Source organism: Siphateles boraxobius, unplaced genomic scaffold (genome assembly GCF_051911475.1).
Source record: "Siphateles boraxobius isolate OS27281-9 unplaced genomic scaffold, OSU_SipBor_1 9, whole genome shotgun sequence".
Classification (NCBI taxonomy): Eukaryota; Metazoa; Chordata; class Actinopteri; order Cypriniformes; family Leuciscidae; genus Siphateles; species Siphateles boraxobius.
This window is the reverse complement of record NW_027509219.1, coordinates 22,512,525-22,533,555: the sequence shown is the minus strand read 5'-3', so window position 1 is coordinate 22,533,555 and position 21,031 is coordinate 22,512,525. Positions and strand designations below refer to the sequence as shown.

General features: G+C 37.1%; 1 protein-coding gene across 2 annotated transcripts; it reads left to right on the top strand.

Annotated features, from left to right (window-relative positions):
• The first annotated feature begins 7 nt into the window (after positions 1-7).
• On the top strand, positions 8-20,882 carry mapk14a (mitogen-activated protein kinase 14a). Of its 2 annotated transcripts, none has more exons than XM_077223522.1 (12): positions 8-509; positions 3,848-3,977; positions 5,606-5,664; positions 9,086-9,197; positions 9,413-9,442; positions 10,037-10,084; positions 10,177-10,291; positions 12,992-13,063; positions 16,735-16,814; positions 17,661-17,739; positions 19,169-19,342; positions 19,845-20,882. In XM_077223522.1, the coding sequence occupies exons 1-12, from the start codon at positions 391-393 to the stop codon at positions 19,910-19,912; spliced, it is 1,086 nt and encodes a 361-aa protein (XP_077079637.1). In that variant the 5' UTR covers positions 8-390; the 3' UTR covers positions 19,913-20,882. The 2 variants fall into 2 exon arrangements, with proteins under 2 accessions (XP_077079637.1, XP_077079636.1); XM_077223521.1 differs by lacking the exon at positions 16,735-16,814 and adding an exon at positions 13,882-13,961.
• The last annotated feature ends 149 nt before the right edge of the window (positions 20,883-21,031 follow it).

The window sequence follows — 21,031 nt, the reverse complement described above, 5'->3', positions numbered from 1 at the left end:
CTACATTGTAGTATGCTAGGTCTACAGCCTCCTGTATTCGTGTGAATGTGTTGCAGGGGGCGCGCTTGGGAACTCGGTTTGCTTTTTTACTGCGTCTTTCATTTGTAGCAGCAGGGAGAGAGACGCAGACGGGATAGTGCTCGAAACCACCGTGACCCCGGAACCGAGCAACTTCCGAACAGTCACATTCCAAGAGCATTTGGAGCCGCTGGAATGAACTAAAAACAACGGGGCGGTTCGTTCCTAAGTATCCGCGTGCACGGTTGACTTTATCGGTTGGTTACTTTCCATTTTCGGTTGTTGCAGGAAAACTCAACTACCTCGATTCACAGACAGGCAAGCCAGGGAAAGCAGAAGTCTCAAGTCGCCTCGGGTGCTCGTTCTGCAGGCATGTCGCAGAAAGAAAGACCCAATTTCTATCGACAGGAGGTCAACAAGACGATATGGGAGGTCCCTTTGCGATATCAGAACTTGTCTCCCGTCGGCTCTGGTGCATACGGAACTGTTTGGTAAATATTTAAGTGTTTCTATGGCGGAACGATGTGTCCCATTCATTCTTACGGGCCCGTACAGCATTGCTCTGCGTTAGCAAACTTGCTAATAAGACCAAAGTCCGCGGTTTGTTATGCTAGAGGGATTGCTAGTCATAAAAGGCGGGTTTAAAGTTCTTGTAGTGTTGCAAAGCGTTCTAACTTGGGTGATTACGCTTTATAAACATTTAAAGTCTCGTATGTTGCAAATGCCACCTCGCGTGCACGCACGCATGCCACTTCAGTTTCAAAGTGAAGCTTGCGGTGAATGGGCAAACCTGATGCACAATGTGGTACGTTAAAATGGTTGCAAGTCGAAGAGATGAACTCGATAAACTGCAAAGTTGTTTATCTGGTAAACTGTGGTCATTGTTTTTGATATAGAACCACGTTTTTCTTTATTCGCCCTATTTAGTGGTGTAGGGTGTTCTTAATGAGGACATCTGGTGGGGTCTGTCCTGAATGAGGTCACCCCATGACTAGTCTGTGTCTTAACCAAGGGAGCTGCCGGGTACCGTTACCGTGTAAGTTAGGTAACTCGATAGGTTTTGAAACGCAACCGATGACTCAGAGCTGCGTGCAATTTCACGGCCGTTGTCAGTGATTCATGGCACTTAATTTTCTTGTTTGCTTGTAGTAACACCCAGGATGAGGTGGAGAAAACCTCATAGGACTTGACGTATGTTATTATCTTAATCTCGTGATTGATTCATCTAAAGATTGCTCGTTTGGTTTGTTTAACGTTAGTTGCTATTAGGAAGTTTGGTGGTTCTGTGCTGATGTTTCCTTTACTTAAACAGCTTAATTTATGATTCACTTGAAGGTGCTAGAAGTAATTTGTATTAACAAAGCATTATAGGCGAATAAATAAATCAACCACACTTTTAAGAAATATAATTAAAATTAAATGTACACGCAAATAAGGTGTAGACTCACTCTCCGACTTATGCAATCTGAATGCTACGTAGAGCATGTTGACATCACATGACTAACATGTAATGCACTCGACTGAAAAAGGAAAAAAACAAAATATGCATAACAGCTTTGGCCAACGTCCAAACCGTATTATTGAGATGCATAAGAGTGAGCTAAACAAAAACCTACAGGATGCACCTTTAAAGGGATACTTGTCTGAACCTGTTTGAATGAATTTCTTGTGCTGAACACAAAAGTAGATATTTTGAAGAATGTAGGTAACCATTCAACATTCTTCAAAATATCATCTTTTGTGTTCAACAGAAGAAAGAGGTTTAGAACAACTTGATGGTGAGTAAATAATGGCATCATTTTCTTTTTTGGTGAACTATCCCTTTAAGGCTAAACTTTGTCATTTCTGCAGCACTAGTGCCCACCAAATGGAATTAAACAAAATTATTGTTTTCAAACAGGTTTCCCAAACACACTGCAATTAATTGATTGGGCTATTGGTAGAGACAAAGTTGTGGTGCCAGAGGCCTGTTGCATGAAGCTAGTTGAACAAACTCTTTTCAGAGTAGGTTTGCACGTGACAAATCCATATAATTGGAAATTATAATATCCGAAATTATAAAATTATAATATCCAACCTGGTTTAGATCAGGTTCAACAGTCTCACAAAGCTCGGTATAAACGTTCTCTGTCAACTCCGGTTTAATCCAGAGTTTGTGATTAACTCTGAAGCGCATGCACCTGAAAGTGTTACGTGCAACTAATAGCCAATCACACGGAACATGGAGAGCTTCAGTTTGATTCACCTCCCGCGAGAGAGCCGTGAAAATCACTTCTCTGCTGAAGATTAAGAGAACATTATGACAACAATATTATGAAATTCAGTTAATTTACATGGCAGGAAAAAACACTGCTGCTGCAGTGGAAAGAAAAAATCGGACTATATCAACAATGCATGTGAATCAAACAAATAGCTTAATCTGTTTTAAAGCTATATTAATGCATGTATTATTTTAATTTATAAGCAAAATTTATTATTGTCAATTAATATAATAATTATATGAATTATAACTGATTATAATTCATATAATATAAATAATTAACAGCAAAAGATGAGCAATTTTGTTTCTAAAATGTTTTCACTATAAACTGCTTTAATTTGGAGTGAGAGATACTGCATCTTTACTCACAGCTGATTGGTCGAGTTTTGGTCTGCGATCTCTAACCCAGAATAAAACCTGCTCCGGAGCAGGTTAGCTGTGTAGCGCAAGTTACCATAGCAGTGAAACCCGCTAAAAACCAATCCACCTTCTTGAGCCCGAAAAACCAGAGTTTGCTCAAACTAATCTTGAACTTACATGGGTAGAAACTGAAACCGGGTTTGTGCAACAGGCCACAGGTGCTCAAACAAGCACTGCAGTGTTTTGAAACTGACACTGTTTTTCGGAAAATCAACACAAAATAGTTTACTTGTAGTTGTCTTTGCATATTAATGTGGAATTAGAGAATTTTTTTTTTTACTTTGCAAAAAAATGCTCATTTCACTTAAATAGTTGTGATCAGAAACATGCTGATTATGACACAATGTTTTACTGAGGAAATGCGATCTTGTTTTATCTAGTCATATCTGTGCGCATCTAAAGAGTTCTTTTGTTTCTTCCTTAAACTCAAAACAAGTTACCTCACTCAACTTTAATGTTTGCTAATGATTTTCAGAAAGGTCTCTTTCTCTTAAACAGACAGGTGTTTGAAGGCCAGGCTTATTTTCTAAATTACTCCTCCGTGTAGACAGGTTGTTTATGCACCCAAGTGACTGTTAGGAATTACGATGCTAGGCAACCGTGCTATCTAGATTATGTTTCATGGGCCCCCTTATTGTGTCTGTGTAATTGAATATCTGATGAACAGATTGCACTGGGTTTGAAGTGCCAGGCTCATCTCTCAGCCTGTGCAGTGTATTTGAAAAAGCGGAGCCAAGAGATTTTCTTTGATAAGATCAATCAGGTCTCTCAGTCAAGTTGTGCATATAAAATATCCTTTGTGTCTTGAAAGGTTGTATCATTCACTGTTAGGTCTAGTACATATCACGTGGTGGTCAGTGTCTGTGATTTAAATACTAAACAGTTTGTCCTTTTAAAGGTATTTTATGATTGGTTGCAATATGTACGTTTTACCCTTTAGTTCCGTCTGTAAACATCGGTGGTTTCTTACATGAGGAAGTGAGAATCTGACCAGCTTTTGTTTCAGTCTAAAATGTATGGCAAGTTAATTCAATGCTGACTCTTACTTCCAACCGTCTTTAACTTTGGTCCTGTTGTAGCATGTTGGCGTTTCAGTTGTGCAACCAAGTGTGATGGCATGCTTGGATCATGTCCTTCTGTTTTTCTCAGCTCTGCATATGATGAAAAGTCAGGATTGAAGGTCGCCGTGAAGAAACTGTCAAGGCCATTTCAGTCCATCATCCATGCCAAGCGGACCTACAGGGAATTGCGGCTACTCAAGCATATGAAACATGAGAATGTGAGTTTGGATCCCTGGTATTATCAAACTGACAAGGCCAATATGCAGAGTAAATGTTGGTAATCCTAATGGTTAAAGGCTTAGTTCATCCAAATATTTAAAATTTTGTCATTATTTACTCACCCTCATTTAGTTCCAAACCAGTTTTTCCAGTTTTGTTTCTGCAGACATATATTTGTTTTATATGGAGTAGAGCTGATGATAAATCGTTAAAAGATCGCAATCTCGATTCAAACGCCCAGACAATCTTATTCCTGAATGAAAACGATTAGTCTAGATGTCTTTTTGACAAGTACAATCACAGCGAGCATCCAGATCTGCCGCTGAGCCAGAGATGGCAGTTGACATGTATAGGTATGAAACAGCTTCACAAAGTCTTTTCAACCACACAGTATCATTATTTCAATTTTATCACAGAAGTACTGCGATAAAAGTTTATAGTTCGGATATAAACACTATTGTCTATGGTTTGCAAACAAAATAGAGTAAATAGCCTTTTGAAACTAACTTGACTAAAATAAAGATTATATCAATTACATCGTTTCACAATTGGGTGGCCACAAGTTAAAAAATGAACTTGTCATTGAATCATTCATTCAAGAGATTCATCCACTAAATAAGCATGTGAGTCTTAATGAGTGAGTCTTTGAATATTTTTTTCAAACCTTTTTTAAAGTAATTAATTCAAATTAATAAAATATTTTTGAATAGACTGCAGCAAATAACATTTAGTCAGAACCTCTAATATGGTGGTTCTCAAAAAGGCCCTCCTTGTGTAGGGTGCATCCCTTTGTTGCCCCCCAAAGAAAACTTACAATTTTAATTAAACTAAAAACTTATTAAATTATACAACATACTCTCTGTAAATTTTGTTTTGGAAAAGTGCAATAAAGTTAGGGCTATGACCGTGGCAATTTTATACCACCGCAGTGGTAAAGGGCCAACCACTCATGGTTATTTGGCAGATCCACGCATTCGTTCTTAAAGTGACAGCAGCCTAATATAGCTGCTGCTGTCTGTCACTGATGTCAATCAAACAACATTCGAAAATCTCTCGCTGCTCTTGCCTGAATAACTTTTGTGACTTTAAGAATAAATGTATATTTAATTTACACAGTGAAAACTATTCTGTTTTTTTTTTGTACATTCGATTACTGAATTTATTTTAGTATTTCTTATTTCAAGTGCTTGAAGTTTTTCAGGTAGGTCTATTTTATTTGTGTCTTTGTTCTATTGTCCTTTGATTTCCTATATGCTTGTAATTAGTTTCTTATTTTATCACTATCTGTTTACTTGTCTTTAGCGAGGTTAATTTTGACCTAGTATTAGCTTTTTGTGATATTGAATTTGGTGACAAGAAATGATGTAAGAATTTGGTCATATCGCCCACCCCAACTCTGTAACACCATTTTTATTTTCTCACTGAAAAAAAATATTTTTCTCAATCAAACAGGTATTGTTCTTAACTTAATTTAATTTGGGGTATTCTGTCTGACAGGGAATTCTAAAATTTCCTCTGTGGTCATTCTAGATTTCCCTGTCAGGTTATGCAATAAAATCTTAATGCAATACTGTACATGCAGTACTAAATGACCCTCATTTGTATTCTTTGCACTTTGTGCTTATAGGTGATCGGCCTGCTGGATGTTTTCACACCTGCCACCTCCCTGGAGGAGTTTAATGATGTGTAAGTCAAACAATTTCTTCCTCTGAGATGTTATTCACTGGTTTGATTAAAATGTTTTTTTCTTCTTTAGTTTTGAATAAGATATAAAATTATATATATATTAAACTGTCAGTAAAGAAGACATTTATAATGTTAAAAAAGATGTCTACTTCAAATTAATGCTGTTCTTTTTAGAATCCTTTCTATTCAGAATCCTGAAAGAATGTAGAAATAAAAAGTATTATGATTTTCTCAAAAATGTTAAGCGGACAGCTGTTTTCAACATTAATAAAAATAAGAAATGTTTTTTAAGCAGCAAATCAGCATTTTAGAAAGATTTCTGAAGGATCATGTGAGAGTAATGATGCTGAAAATTCAGCTTTGCCATCGCAAGACAGAATTACATTTTAAATCTATTAAAACAGTCAACTTTTCTTTTAAATTGTAATAATATTTCACAATATTACTGTTTTAAGGCATTTTTTATTTTTATCAAATAAATTCAGCCTTGGCTAGCATAAGTCTTCTGTCAAACATAAAGCAGATGGGTGGGTAAAATGAAGTGGCTACAGCAAGTCAAAAATAGAACAACGAGTCCACCACTGAAGGTGTAAAATGGCACTTCCTGTATAACTGTTATAATTAGAGCGATTAAACTAATTTTTAAAATATGTACAGGTGCTGGTCATATAATTAGAATATCATCAAAAAGTTAATTTATTTCAGTAATTCTATTCAAAAAGTGAAATTTGGATATTATATTCATTCATTACACACAGACTGATATATTTCAAATGTTTATTTCATTTAATTGTGATGATTAAAACTGACAACTAATGAAAATCCCAAATTCAGTATCTCCGAAAATTAGAATATAACTTAAGACCAATACAAAAAAAGGATTTTTAGAAATGTTGGCCATCTGAAAAGTATGAGCATGTACAGCACTCAATACTTAGTTGGGGCTTTTTTTTGCCTGAATTACTGCAGCAATGCGGCGTGGCATGGAGTCGATCAGTCTGTGGCACTGCTCAGGTGTTATGAGAGCCCAGGGTGCTCTGATAGTGGCCTTCAGCTCTTCTGCACTGTTGGGTCTGGCGTATCGCATCTACCTCTTCACAATACCCCATAGATTTTCTATAGGGTTAAGGTCAGGCGAGTTTGCTGGCCAATTAAGAACAGGTATACTATGGTCCTTAAACCGGTGACTGGTAGCTTTGGCACTGTGTGCAGGTGCAAAGTCCTGTTGGAAAATGAAATCTGCATCTCCATAAAGTTGATCAGCAGCAGGAAGCATGAAGTGCTCTAAAACTTCCTGGTAGACGGCTGTGTTGACCTTGGACCTCATAAAACACAGTGGACCAACACCAGCAGATGACATGGCACCCCAAACCATCACTGACTGTGGAAACTTTACACTGGAGTTCAAGCAACGTGGATTCTGTGCCTCTCCTCTCTTCCTCCAGACTCTGGGACCTTGATTTCCAAAGGAAATGCAAAATTGACTTTCATCAGAGAACATAACTTTGGACCACTCAGCAGCATTCCAGTCCTTTTTGTCTTTAGACGCTTCTGATGCTGTGTCTTGTTCAAGAGTGGCTTGACACAAGGAATGCAAGAGCTAAAACCAAATATCCAAATATAATATAATACAATATAATATCCAAATTTCACTTTTTGAATGGAATTACTGAAATAAATCAACTTTTTGATGATATTCTAATTATATGACCAGCACCTGTGTGTGTGTATGTATATATATATATATATATATATATATAAATATATATATAATACGCTGTGACGCGTCCTTTAGTACGGCTGTATTACCATCACTCCTGTGTGTTTAGTCCTAATATCTCATACACTAAACAGAATAATGCATTATTTATCTTGTGCTCTTTGTTAGGTGATTATAAGCATGTTTTCAGGCTCTCATGGTTTTATGGAGCTTCGGGTTTCCACAGAGACGGAGCTTTTTGTGCTGCCTGGCTCCAGCTTAACAGCAGTAGGTTAGTTGGGAATGCTAAGGATACAGCCAGGTTGTAAAAGCAGATGCTGCTGTGACTTAACATCAATTCTGCTGCCAAAAATAGACCTGACGCACACTGATACATGAAGGGCATCCTCACTCCTTCCACTACCGAAACTAGCAGAAATGTTTGTGTGGCGACTTAACTCCGGAGCCCCAGACTCTTTCAATAAATATATAAATTCTCAGTTGACAGTGTGTAAATGCATGTGTTTTTGGTGTCTGAATCAGTTTGCTTTAGCTTTTCATTTCCTGTGTGTGTCGAAGTGATTTATATTTTTGTATTGTCTCTAATCTGTGTTTTTTTCCCCCTAAATCTTTGTGGGGGTGGGATGTATTTGTTAATTTATCTCTAATGCTGAATGTGTCTATTGGGTGGAGTGTTTCTGGGATTAAGTATGGCTTATTTTAAGCTCTGCTGTGTGTTGTATCGCAGTGGCTCTGTTTGACCTATAGCTCCACCCTCTTGCTAAGAGTCAGTGCTTATGTAGACTCTGCTGTGGTTATCGTGAGGTGTTTGTGTGATAGGTTGAAGGCTGTAATAAAATCTGATGTCATTGTGCCTGAATATACTGTAAGAGGCTCGTCAGGTTCAGTGGTCAATAAAATTCAGTTTAACATCTTTGATTTAACCATAACATCCTATTTTTTTCAGTTCTACCTTTATCAGACCTCTTGAGTATGACAGTCCTTCTTTAGTAAAAATGTTTATTATTTATAAATTTAAATATATACTACTGTTCAAAAGTTTAGGGTTGGTAAGATTTGTTTTTTTTTAAAAGCCAAGCTGCATTTATTCAATTAAAAATAAAGTATTAACAATAATATAGAAACAATTTATTTATTTGATAGAATAAAAAAGTAGAATAATGTATTTGATGAATAGAAAGTTCAAAAGAAAAAGCATTTATTTAAATAGAGGAATAAATACAGTGTAAAAGATATGAAACTCTGCCTAGTGGTTGTTGCATTATTGACCTGTTGAAGAGTCAATGAATGCTCAAAAATAAATTACTCAAGAATTATTTATTCACTTCGTAAGGAAGAAAATATTGTGAAATATTACTGGTATATGATTGTATCAGCACAACCTTAGTTTATATTTCTCTGTAGTTTCCTGTTTCCTCTCTCATCGTCCCAACAGTAAACCTTAAAATAAGTGCAAGCAGCTACCCCAGTATATTTACAGGACAATTGATCCAGTGGAACATCTTTGTTGACAGTAGTTGTCCAGCTTCATAGCCAAAATTTGTGTTAAGTTAAGTCTTCTCTCAAAGCGAAAAAAGATTAGTGCATTTTGTCAGAAGAGAACTAAATGTTCCCTACATTTCAAGTTGTGCAGTCACTCCTTACACCAGGTTAAACACAGTTGGCAGCTCAATAACATTCTTCTTGTGTTCTGATTTGCAGGTACCTGGTGACTCATCTTATGGGCGCCGACCTAAATAATATTGTGAAGTGTCAGAAGCTGACCGATGATCATGTTCAGTTCCTTATTTACCAGATCCTGCGAGGGCTTAAGGTGAAACTGCACTTTTCCATCCCATAATGAATACAAACAGGAAACTCAGCTATTAAAGCTGATGTAAATAAAATAAAAATAACAATAAACTGAGAAGTTTTATGTCCAGCACAATGTTTGAAATAGTATCTAGACATTTATTTGATTTTTTGTGTAAACCTTACAGCTGGAATTTTATTCTCACATAACCCCCCCCCTTTTTTTTATTTTACCAGTACATCCATTCGGCCGACATAATTCACAGGGTAAGTGCTCACTTGGGTATATGAGAAATGGCCGGCAGGCTATTTTCCATCAAAAAAATTGTGTATGTTGCCCCATGGAGCCAATTCTCCCCATGTTACATGCTCAGACCTGCTTTTGTGTAAAGACTAAAACTAGAAATTGCTATAAATTAGTTTAGTCTTAAATAAATAGTCTGTGTTATTTTCAGCTTGATATCCGTGTACAGCATCTTTTCCATGCTGTCGATTACCACAGAAAATAATTATGACTCGTTCCTACTTTAGTAATAATGAAATTTTACAAGCCTGGCAGGAAATTGTGCAGTTACATCGGTAATATGAAGTATATTTAGTTAGAAAAGGAGCCCAAATTGAAAAGATTTTGACTTCTTTACAGCTCAAATAACTTTTGTTTTCAATTAAATTACAATCATTTAGTATTCAATTTTATGAAATCATATTGCTTTAATAAATGTTTGTATGAACTGAGCGACAAGTTGAATTGAAATGCTAAAATATGTCACATTTAATTTCTAAATAGCTGCAAATGTTTATTTAATGGTTGTTAAATGGTATAAGGAGACAGTGAAGTAATATACAATAATCGTTTACCAGGACTTGAAACCCAGTAATCTGGCAGTAAATGAAGACTGTGAACTTAAGGTAAGTCTGTCATATTTTTTCATAGTTGTTATACATTTGCTTGTAATACTTTAATTGTTATTAACAGGATGCATTTTCTTTTTGTATCTCAGATCCTTGACTTTGGTCTGGCTCGACACACAGATGACGAGATGACAGGATATGTGGCCACAAGGTGGTATCGTGCCCCAGAGATCATGCTCAACTGGATGCACTACAACATGACAGGTAACACAACTACTCCCAGGCTTTTTACAACCGGATGGTGTACTCTACCGTTCAAAAGTTAGAAATAACTTGTTTTTAAATGTTTTTAAAAGAAGGCTCACCGAGGCTGCATTCATTTGATCAAAATACAGTAAAACTTTGAAATTGTAATAATATTTCACAAAATATAGCAGTTTTCTAAATTCAAAAATCATTTCTAATATGCTGATTTAGTGCTCAAGAAACATTTCTTATGAACAATGTTGAAAACAGTAATGGCTTAAAGTTAACACATTATGCCCTTTTTCACAATATGAAATAAACCTATTGTGTCCCCGGAATGTGTCTGTGAAATTTCAGCTCAAAATACCCCCCAGAGCATTTTTTATAGTTTGTCAAATTTGCCCCTTTTTGGGTGTGAGCAAAAACGTGTTGTTTTTGTGTGTCCCTTTAAATGCAAATGAGCTGATGCTCCTCGCCCCTTTCAGAAGACGGCCGATCCTTTACAAGAGCTTCGGATACTCTCCGGCAATAACAAAACGCGAATTTCACTCATCCAAAATTTTGGAGATAACAAGTAGCGGAGTGCAGCCTTAGGCCCCGTTCACATATCGCGTCTTTTGCGCGCTCAAGTTCATTATTTCAAATGGAGGCGCGCGGTTTGCGCGCTCATAATGGAAGCGACGCGGTCGCGGTGCGACGCGCTCGTTTTTTCCAGGCGCGTCCGCGCCGCATCGAGATAAAAACATCTCAACTTTTCAGAATGCCGCAAGCGCACCGTAGGTCACGTGACACGTAACTGATTTCTTGTTAAATCCATCATTGTTTATAACGAATTGTTCTATATTCTATATATAAATGTGTATGTTTGCTATTTCTGGCGTTTTATGACCACTTCAGTTATATCTAACCTCAGACAAATGCAGAGCCGTTGGGCAGGAGAGATGGTTTCACGGCAGAAGCTCTGTTTACCAATGCTTGGGCCAACTTTTCTTAAAATATAATCAAACTGGTCCTTTTCCACTCTGAAATGGGCTTTGAACCTCCCATTGTCCAGGCGGAGTTCCTGAATCAGATGGTGAAATTCCCCATGGTTCTTGCGTTTCTGTAGTATAGGGTGCACCCAAACACTGCGTTTTTTACTTTTCTGAGTAAATAAGTCTTGTAACAGGGTTACAGCAAGGGTTTTTCGGTGGTGGAAATCCATTGCTGAAATTTCCTTCATGTAACGGAGAGAGCAGCTGATGGTTGCTTAGCAACGACAGACGCCTCCGGAGCGCAACCGCCCTAGCGCTTCTTTGGAAAAAAGAGAACGCGTGCGCCTAGCGTTTTCTACGCGTTTTTAGGCGCGATATGTGAACGGGCCCTTATGCAGACTCAGGAAGAGGTTGCAACTTTTAGACTGCACCTGTATGTTTCTGAATGGTTAGTGGATACATTTATGCAGTTGTTGTAGAGTTAGATTGATTCATCTCATCGACTTGCATGTACGGCCATGTTTAACTTTTACACAAGTTGACACATTTCTCTGAGGTCTTTATTAGACTGCTGTTACATTATAAATAGTGTTATTAAAAATACTATTAATCACAGCCGCTATACACTAAAATGACAGTCTGAAATGATCAGATGCTAAAACCAGACACCTTGTGACCCTCAGATTGTGTTCAGGTAATGACATCATTATTCCTCTTCATTCGTTGGTCTTTTCGTTGAGCTCCGGTGATGTTTTATGACCGCAGTCTGTCTGGATGAAACTCAGGAACATGTTTTCCGACGTAATTCATGCCGGAGTTTAAAAAAATAAGTTTTGTTTTGATCAAAGAAAATCACGTGTGTTTTAGGACTTTCTGATTATTTATGACATTATTTTCGACATTACTTTACCCGAACTTTTGCCATTGCTTTAGAACTGGTTATAATAATGTTATAATAAGATCCCCTACCTATGTCAGAATGTGAGCAAAATCTGATTGGCTTATTTTTTTTACATGCATGCAGAGAAAGGCTTACCAAAACAAAGTTACTGGGTTGTCACTTTTCACGTTTTCTGGGTTAGTAGATGCACCGGGGACCTGATTATAGCACTTGAACATGGAAAAAGTCAGATTTTCATGATATGTCCCCTTTAATATTTTTGTGGAAACTGTGATACATTTTTTTTTCAGGATTCTTTGGTGCATTTATTTGAAAAATAAATCTTTTGAATAATTTTTTTAAAAAAGTCTTTACTGTCACTTTTGATCAGTTTAATGCATCCTTCATTCTTAAAAATAAAGGTTCTGTATTGTCAAGTGTATTGGCATTAACATCCATATAACTTTTCCATTGCACAAAAGGTTCTTTACAGTGGAACGAGTTTCTTTAGATTTAAAATGTTCTTCATACTAAGGAAAAAAGGTTCTTCTATGGCATCACGGCAAAAACACACTTTTAAACAGTGTTGCTGAATAAAGTGTTAATTTCTTCACAAAAAAAATTGTACTGACCCCAAACTTTTGAACAGTAATGTAGACTACTCCCAGAACAAGCTAACTGACCCATGCTAAGCAGCCAGATCTTGATGTCTTAGGGCTTGCTGAAATGTCTTTTGAAGTTTTGTGGCGGTTGATCTATGCTATTTTTTTCAGCCCTCTGTGACAAGAGAGCTGGGTTAGGACACAAGAGTGGGAACATGTGTGCAAGCTTCTCCACTAATGTTGTTTCTTAATTTCTTTTCAGTGGACATTTGGTCAGTGGGCTGCATCATGGCTGAGCTGTTGACGGGCAGGACTCTGTTCCCTGGCACAGACCGTATCCTTTTCCTCTCGTTTACCCCTCATTGACCCGCAGAACGCTCTCTGTAAATTGCACCACGGCTCAAAGCCAGAAACGTCCCTGATTTAGTGTTTTTTGTTTTGTATTTTAAGAGCGTATTTTGCTCTCATACTGTTTTAAATGGAAACCAAAGTTTGGATACATGTTTTTTAACACCACATTACAATCTTATTTTCTCTTTTCTCTCGTTCTCTATATTTCTGTCTTTGCAGTGTGCTGTCTGCCTCTCCTGTCTTACACTGACCTTTTGTCCCTTTCACTTAAGCTCTGTTTTCAAGCTGTGCCCCAAGACGCAACAGTGATTTGAAGGATATATGATCCATCATTATGAGAATGCAATAAACTCCCTGCAGGAAATGACATGCCTCTCTCTTTCTCGCTCTCATTTTACTCTCATTTTTTATTTCCAATGACAAATGTTGTTCACATTTCTGCACTTTCAGCATGTTTTCCCCCCTGGCTTTGCATATTTGACACTCTGTATCTTGAACGGCTGCCACTCTTAATGCTTCTGGCTCCACACACCCCATGGAACAGAAATACTTGCCAAATATTTCCCCCCTCTTATAGCCAGAGCACACCTGTGCGGCTACTTCTGTCATGCTTTTGCTGGGCAAGCTGAAAATATTCAACCTGTGCTATTTTTACAAGCTTACTCGACTTTCCACAGATGTGACCAAAGCTTCTTTGCTTTCCTGTTCTTTAAGTACACATGAAACCGAAATGAGCGTTTCCTGCTTTGTGGCGTGTTCCTTGTTGAGCCACACTAGTTTTCCTTCATCTTGTTTTACTAGACATCGATCAGTTGAAGCTTATTATGCTTCTGGTTGGAACTCCAGGACCTGAGCTGTTAATGAAAATATCATCGGAGTCTGTGAGTTTGATATATTTAGGGAGAGCACTTGCTAAAAACGCCTGTGTGTGTTGATTTTCAAACTGGAAAATCCATATTAAGCTGGCAGCTCTGTTTTGAAACACCTTTTTTGTCTGGTCCAGGCGGGACATACACTAGCGGTCAAAAGATTGGGGTCGGTAAAATTTTTTAATGTAAGTCTCTTATGCTCACCAAGGCTGCATTTGTTCAAACAAAATACAGTGATATTGTGAAGTATTATTACAATTTAAAATAACTTTTCTATTGAAATATATTTAAAATGTAATTTATTCCTTTGGAAAAGTTTAATTTCTAGCAGCCATTACTCCAGTCTTCAGTTTCACTTGATCCTTCAGAAATCATTATAATATGATTTGGCGCATTATGATTATAATATGATTTGACATTTTTTTCTTATTTTCACAGTTGAAAACTGTTGTGCTGCTTAATATTTTTGATGAAATCGTAATACAGTTTGTATTTCAGGACTCTTTGTTAAAAAGTTCTGGAAGTTAAAAATAACTTTGTTTTAAATTAGTGGTGGGCCGTTATCGGCGTTAACGTGCTGCGTTAACGTGAGACTCTTATCGGGCGATAAAAAAAATATCGCCGTTAATCTATTCTCAAAGTTGGCTTGGGAGCTGGTTCTTTACTACGCAAGCTATGATGACTTTCACCTTGATATTTTAGCGCGGATGTATACCTAGCCGAATTGCACTGTAGCGGGCGAGAATGAGTCTTCGAACCTGTGTGTATATGGATGCAGCTATGAAGCTGCCGGGTTTGCTTCAGGCAAAATTTATTTTTAAGAAGCTTCCCAATGGAAACCTCGACAAGACGCACCTTGTGCAATGCGGAATTAGTTTACTGTAGTGGAGTGGCAATCGGGAGAGTCGGTGTTGTGTCGAATTTTGACCCCCGCCAAATTACTACCCCCCTAGCATTGGTAGGTTTAGGATTAGTTGTGGGGGAGGGGTTAGGATTAGGGGTGGGGTAAGGATTAGGCAATCAGGTACTGACTTCAACGAGGGGGGTAATAATTTGGCAGGGGGTCGAAATTCGGCATAACACCTGTAGTGTTTCGAGGCCACGAGGGCCGGTCTGATAATAGTTATACATTGCAAGTTCTTAGCAACACTATCCGGCGGCCCGCTGCTCAAACTGTACAGCCTCTCTGCTCAACCCGTAAATACATGCATCGATCCGCTGATTTTGTTTGAGTTCTTAAATGGTCTAGTGGTAGATCTTTTGCCAAGCGTGTCAGAGGAAGTACCGCACTCGCGTAGTTCTGATCCGCACTCGCGTAGTTTTTTTTTTCTCTCTCATCAAAACCGAATATGTTCATCATTGGTTACAGCCTATATCAAGCAGGGACACTTTGTGTGCATTTTATTTTTTGATTTCACCGGAATGAATAGAGAGTCTCCGCAACGGCGATAGATTGAAGAGCGCGTCTGAGTGAAGACTGTGCGTACACCACAGAAAACACTGTATCCATGACACTGATAGCAGCGGACACGAGTGCTCAGCTTGAGTTAAAAAACAACAGATTTTAGCGCTAGATCTCTTATTTAATAGCAAACTTAATGAATTATCTGCTAGTTAACTGGATATGTTTTATTTATTTGTATTAGGTGCATCCGTGCAATGTTTCAAAACGTGGTGTGGGACAATATCGATCCTGAGAAAAAGTGGTGGGGACATGTCCCACCCGCAAATTACGCCTATGATGATGGCGACTTTAGTGATCTAAACAAATCAACCCATTCAAGAATTCATGTTTAACTGAATAAACAGTTAGTAAACACAAGTACATCTTATTGAACATGATTTATTTTCATCACCAATTATCATAGTAGAACAGCTTTCTCAAGCAGTTTGTGATGCATTTTGGAAACAGGAGATGAGCCCCTGGTCTAATGGCCACCTGGCTTGAGAAACCCATTCTCAAAAACTTACTTTTAGTCATTATTTGGGTAGGTAGCACACATATTCTGAATGCCTTTGGCAGAATTCAAATGAGCCATTTTAATCTAGATGAATTCCAAGACTACAGTGAGATTAATCTAGATTAAAAAATTAATATATGCCCACCTCTATTTTAAATATATTTTTATAGTACTATTAATATCTTTACTGTCACTTGTGTTCAATTTAATGAATCCTCGCTGAACAAATGTGCTAATGTCTTTTCAAAAAAAAAAAAGACCAAAAATTTAAAACAGTAGCTTGTCTTTAACTGGTGCAAGCTGGGAGACCATCTTAGACCAGCTACAAAACTAGTTACCAGGTCATACTATCTTAAATTGATCCGCTGGCTGGTTGACCAGCTAATGATCTGCTTGGACCAGTCTAAGCTGGATTTTCTAACAAGGAATGTGTGTTGAGTGCGGCTGTTTTTGACACTGCTAATAAAAAACATCGACTTCTTTTAGATGAAAGACTGATCTGATGTTCTGTTTGGGACTGAATCTTGACATCTAAACTGAAATTAACAAGCCTGATTTTTGTCTTCCAGATCTGCTAATGGCAGCTGTATTTCTGAGCAGATTCTAATACACTTATCAAGCTCTCTTGCAATCTAATGTATGATGTTTCTCCTCTGCTGTAAATGAATGCAATCTGCATGCCAAACTTTTCCTCTCTCTTCCTTTTTATCCTGTCCTTTTCCCTAGAGTAGTGGAGAACCACAATATAATGTCCAGATAATTTTTGATAGATATGCATTACACAAAATTTGTGGACCGTGATCTCCTTGACCTGACCTTCAAAGATATAAACCAGCTTCAACAGATAATGCGACTTACAGGAACTCCACCTGCCTCTCTAATAAGCAGGATGCCTAGCCATGAGGTGAGCTCACTGTGGCCCATCCCCCTGTTTGCAGAATACCCATCATGCCCTTTAATTAGCAGGCCTAATGATGTCTCACATTTAGTAGATTTAAAAAAAAAAAGTTTATTAGCATGTAATAAAGCAATATCACACATTTATGAGTGATTTTGTATGGCCCAGGTAATGTTAAACACAGTCATGTGTTATGTAATCACTCTACTCTGGATTGTCTATTTTCTTTCTTCCCACTCACTGGTGAGAGAAACCCTGGTCTGAGTGTTCCTGAAGAAAATACTGTTACTCTGACTTCCAAAAAACTCTTCCACTTACAACGCTACATACTATGTTCCTAAAAATCTGAAACGCAGACAAGCAGAGGGATACAAAAAACAAAACGTCCCAGTGCTGTTGGACTAAATATTGACTCGGCCAAACAATTTGTAATAGTCATTAGAACATTTTCAGGTCAGGTTCAAATGTTATTTCATATGGAGAATACAAGGAAAGGTAATAGTGAAGTAAAGCAAAGGTTTACACCCAACAGAATTCCTTCGTCTTCTCCACTTTCTCTTCTGGTGACTGCTTGCCGCTGAAGCATCATGCAGTTATTCACTGATCTATGCGAGCTGAAATCACTGTCTGTCCTCACCAGCACAGACTTCTCTGCATTCTGAAGCTGTTGGTTTGCTGCATTATTCAAATGGCACTGCATACTAACTCCACAATGTTATGATTCACAGGGTTAGCAATCTATGTGCAAAACACAAGCAGTTGTCATGGGGACCGAGTCAAGAATTACTAACATTATTATAATAAACATGATTTTATTACCTCTGCTCACGGTTGACCTGTTTCTTTCCACAGGCTCGTACTTATATCAACTCACTTCCTCAGATGCCCAAGAGGAATTTTGCTGATGTGTTTATTGGGGCTAATCCACAAGGTAAGAGAGGCATGTTTGGACACTGAAATGATTTGTGCGTACTCTACTGTTCAAAAGTTCGGGGTTGGTAAGATAATGAAAAAAATCTTTAAGCTCATCAAGGATGCATTTATTTAACAGTAAAAACAGTAATTTAACTAATTTAATAAAAAATATATACAGTATATTCCTTTGATGGCAAATCTGAGTTTTAAGCGTGATTTCTCCGGTCCTTAAAGGAGAACTCCGGTCAATTTTAACATTGAGCTCATTTTTTTGTAAATTTGGAGTGCTGTCAGTACAGAGAACAACGGCAAAAACATTGTTGCCTTCACAGTGTTATCGTCTTTTTAAAATTTGCACCCTCTTGACTTAAATGGGGCAAGTTTTAAACTTGTTTTTAGCCTCTTAACATCCTTGATGTGTCATTACAAGTGCACAGCCATGTGAGTGATTTTATTCAGAGTGAACACGGTGAATCTGACAGCAGTAGATGTGAAATATATCAATAAAAGTGATGTTAATTAAGCCAGCTCACATACCTGTATTTACTTCCTGTTTTCGGTCGAAGTCCACAGTAGTCGATTGTCGAGTGCGCGTGCGAGATCATTGGTAACTAAGCAAAAGTGGAGACTCAGACTTTCAGCTGTCAGCCGATGAAGGTGCTGTGTGGTGTTCTGAGAATATCAGCTCAAATGGATAGTTCATCCGAATCAGATGTTGAACACACGGAGGAGGTTTGCACTCGACAATCGACTACTGTGGACTTCGACCGAAAACAGGAAGTAAATACAGGTATGTGAGCTGGCTGAATTAACATCACTTTTAACATCAAGGATGTTAAGAGGCTAAAACAGGTTTAAAACTTGCCCCATTTAAGTCAACAGGGTGCAAATTTTAAAAAGAGGATAACACCGTGTAGGCAACACCGATTTTTGCCGTTGTTCTCTGTACTGACAGCACTCCAAATATACAAAAAATGAGCTCAATGTTAAAATTGACTGGAGTTCTCCTTTAATCTTAAGAAATGATGATCCTTAAGAGATAATTTTAATTTGTTGCTCAAGAAACATTTCTTATTATGTTAAAAAACAGATGTATCAAATTTATGTATTTTTTCATAAGATATTAGTTGAATAGAAAGTTGAACAATAGAATAGCACTTATTTGAAATGGAAATCTTTTCTAAATAAAGGTAATATAAACCTGTTACAGTGTTTTTGTAACATTTAGATTTAGTAAATTGTTACATTTTAAAAGTCTTCACTGTTACTTTTAATCAGTTTAATGCATCCTTTCTGAAAAAAAAAAGTTTAGTATATATTATAGTAAAGTACACATTGTTTTAAGAAATAAAAAAATAAATAAAATTATTCCCTGTTCTTTTGTTGATGGACAATTTGAACAAATTTATAGAAAATATGCTGCCAATAATTCTTTGTGTTTTTAGCTGTGGACCTTCTGGAGAAGATGCTAGTTTTGGACACAGATAAGCGCATCACAGCAGCGGAGGCTCTGGCGCATACATACTTTGCCCAGTACCATGACCCAGATGATGAACCTGAGGCAGAGCCTTTTGATCAGAGTTTTGAGAGCCAAGAGCTTGATATTGAAGAGTGGAAACGTAAGTCAAGTGAAGAGTTTTTGGTGTGTTTATGTGGAAAATGCTAGTTAGTACAAGTTAAAGCGCTTTAAGCTATTTTCGCATTTTTGCTCACTGAAGTAGACTGGCCTAAGACATTTAGGCGACCATGAACTAGCCTTATTTTAGTATTATTTATGTATATACCATTTGTTTTTACACTATTTATGTACTGTTACTTTTTGAATTAGCTTTTATTTTTTATTTTTGTTTGTTTTGTTCTGTGCTTTTGTCATTCATTTTTTTATTAGTTTTCATTTTAAAATATTAATATTTTATATTTGTTGTAGGTTCAGTTTGTTTTTATTTCCAGTTTGTAATTTTAGTGCTTAAACGTTTTGTTTAAAGTTCCATCCATCCATCCATCCATCCATACACACAGACACACACAGACACACACAGACACACACAGACACACACAGACACACACAGACACACACGTTGCAGTCATATCCTTAATTTTTTGTATTCTGTTCCTGCACAGGTCAAACATATGAGGTGGTGATCAGTTTTGAGCCTCCAGTCTTTGATGGAGATGAAATGGAATCTTGACATTTTCTTCTGGATGGAAATTAAACCAACTGTACTACTTATACAGTAATGCTCTAATTTTGCAGTATTGTGATCAGCCAGTCAGTAGGATATTTGACTTTTCTTTTGCTTTCTTTAAAAAAAAAAAAAAATTGTCAACTTGGCCAAACAGAAGGAATAGATGCCATAGAAAATCAGTGAATCTCTCCAAAAGAATAGTCTGATAATAAGAATATCATACACTTATTTTTTAACAGTTTGCTCTGGTCAGTTTTATGATGTTCATGTATGACATTCATGCAAGGCCATTTGTAAATGTAATATCTCCCTGAAATTTCTTAGTGTTTAGTTGTGCTGTTATGTTCTTTCTATGTACAATGTATCACATTTGCAGTATATTAAGTTTTTAAAATGTTCAAAATACATTGTTCATTTAGTTTGTATCAATATGTATTGTTTCCCAATCAAATGATGATCATTGTATTTAACGATTACAGTACGATCTTTATTAATCAGTTTGAAAAAGATGAGATTTGTTGGAGCCTCTTTGGGTATAGCTTGGAAGAAAATGTAAATTGTGGCATTGGGTATTAGTAATATGTTCAGGCTATTTGTAAATATACCTTTCATAAAGATTTTGGATTCTGTAGCCGTTTTATTTCTGTTCTGATATGTTTCAAATACGTATGTGTATGTTTCCTTGGGAGTGAAAGTGTGTGTGTGTGTGTGTCCGTCCGTCCGTCCGTCCACCTGATGTTGCTACTGTGAATTGTATGCAATCTGAAAATATGATTTACTCCAGTAGCTGTTTTTAAAATGCTGTTAACAGAATGTTCAAATATGAAAGTAGAGTAAGATATTTATATACTGTTGAGGTGGTATTTATGAACTTGATAGGCTGGAATTGTCTTCTTTATTACCTGACATATAAAAAACATTGAATCAAACACACGATTGTTTACTTAAAATAAAGGCCGATATTTTTCAGAAACTTCTGCTTCCTTGTTTTGATTTGTGGTTTTACGCTGAACAATAGAGTATGCAATCATTATTGACCTTTTCATTTTCAAAGCACTTTAAAACAGGGTTTCCTGGATCTCTTACAAAAATGACCATAGAAACCATAAATTACTCATTTTT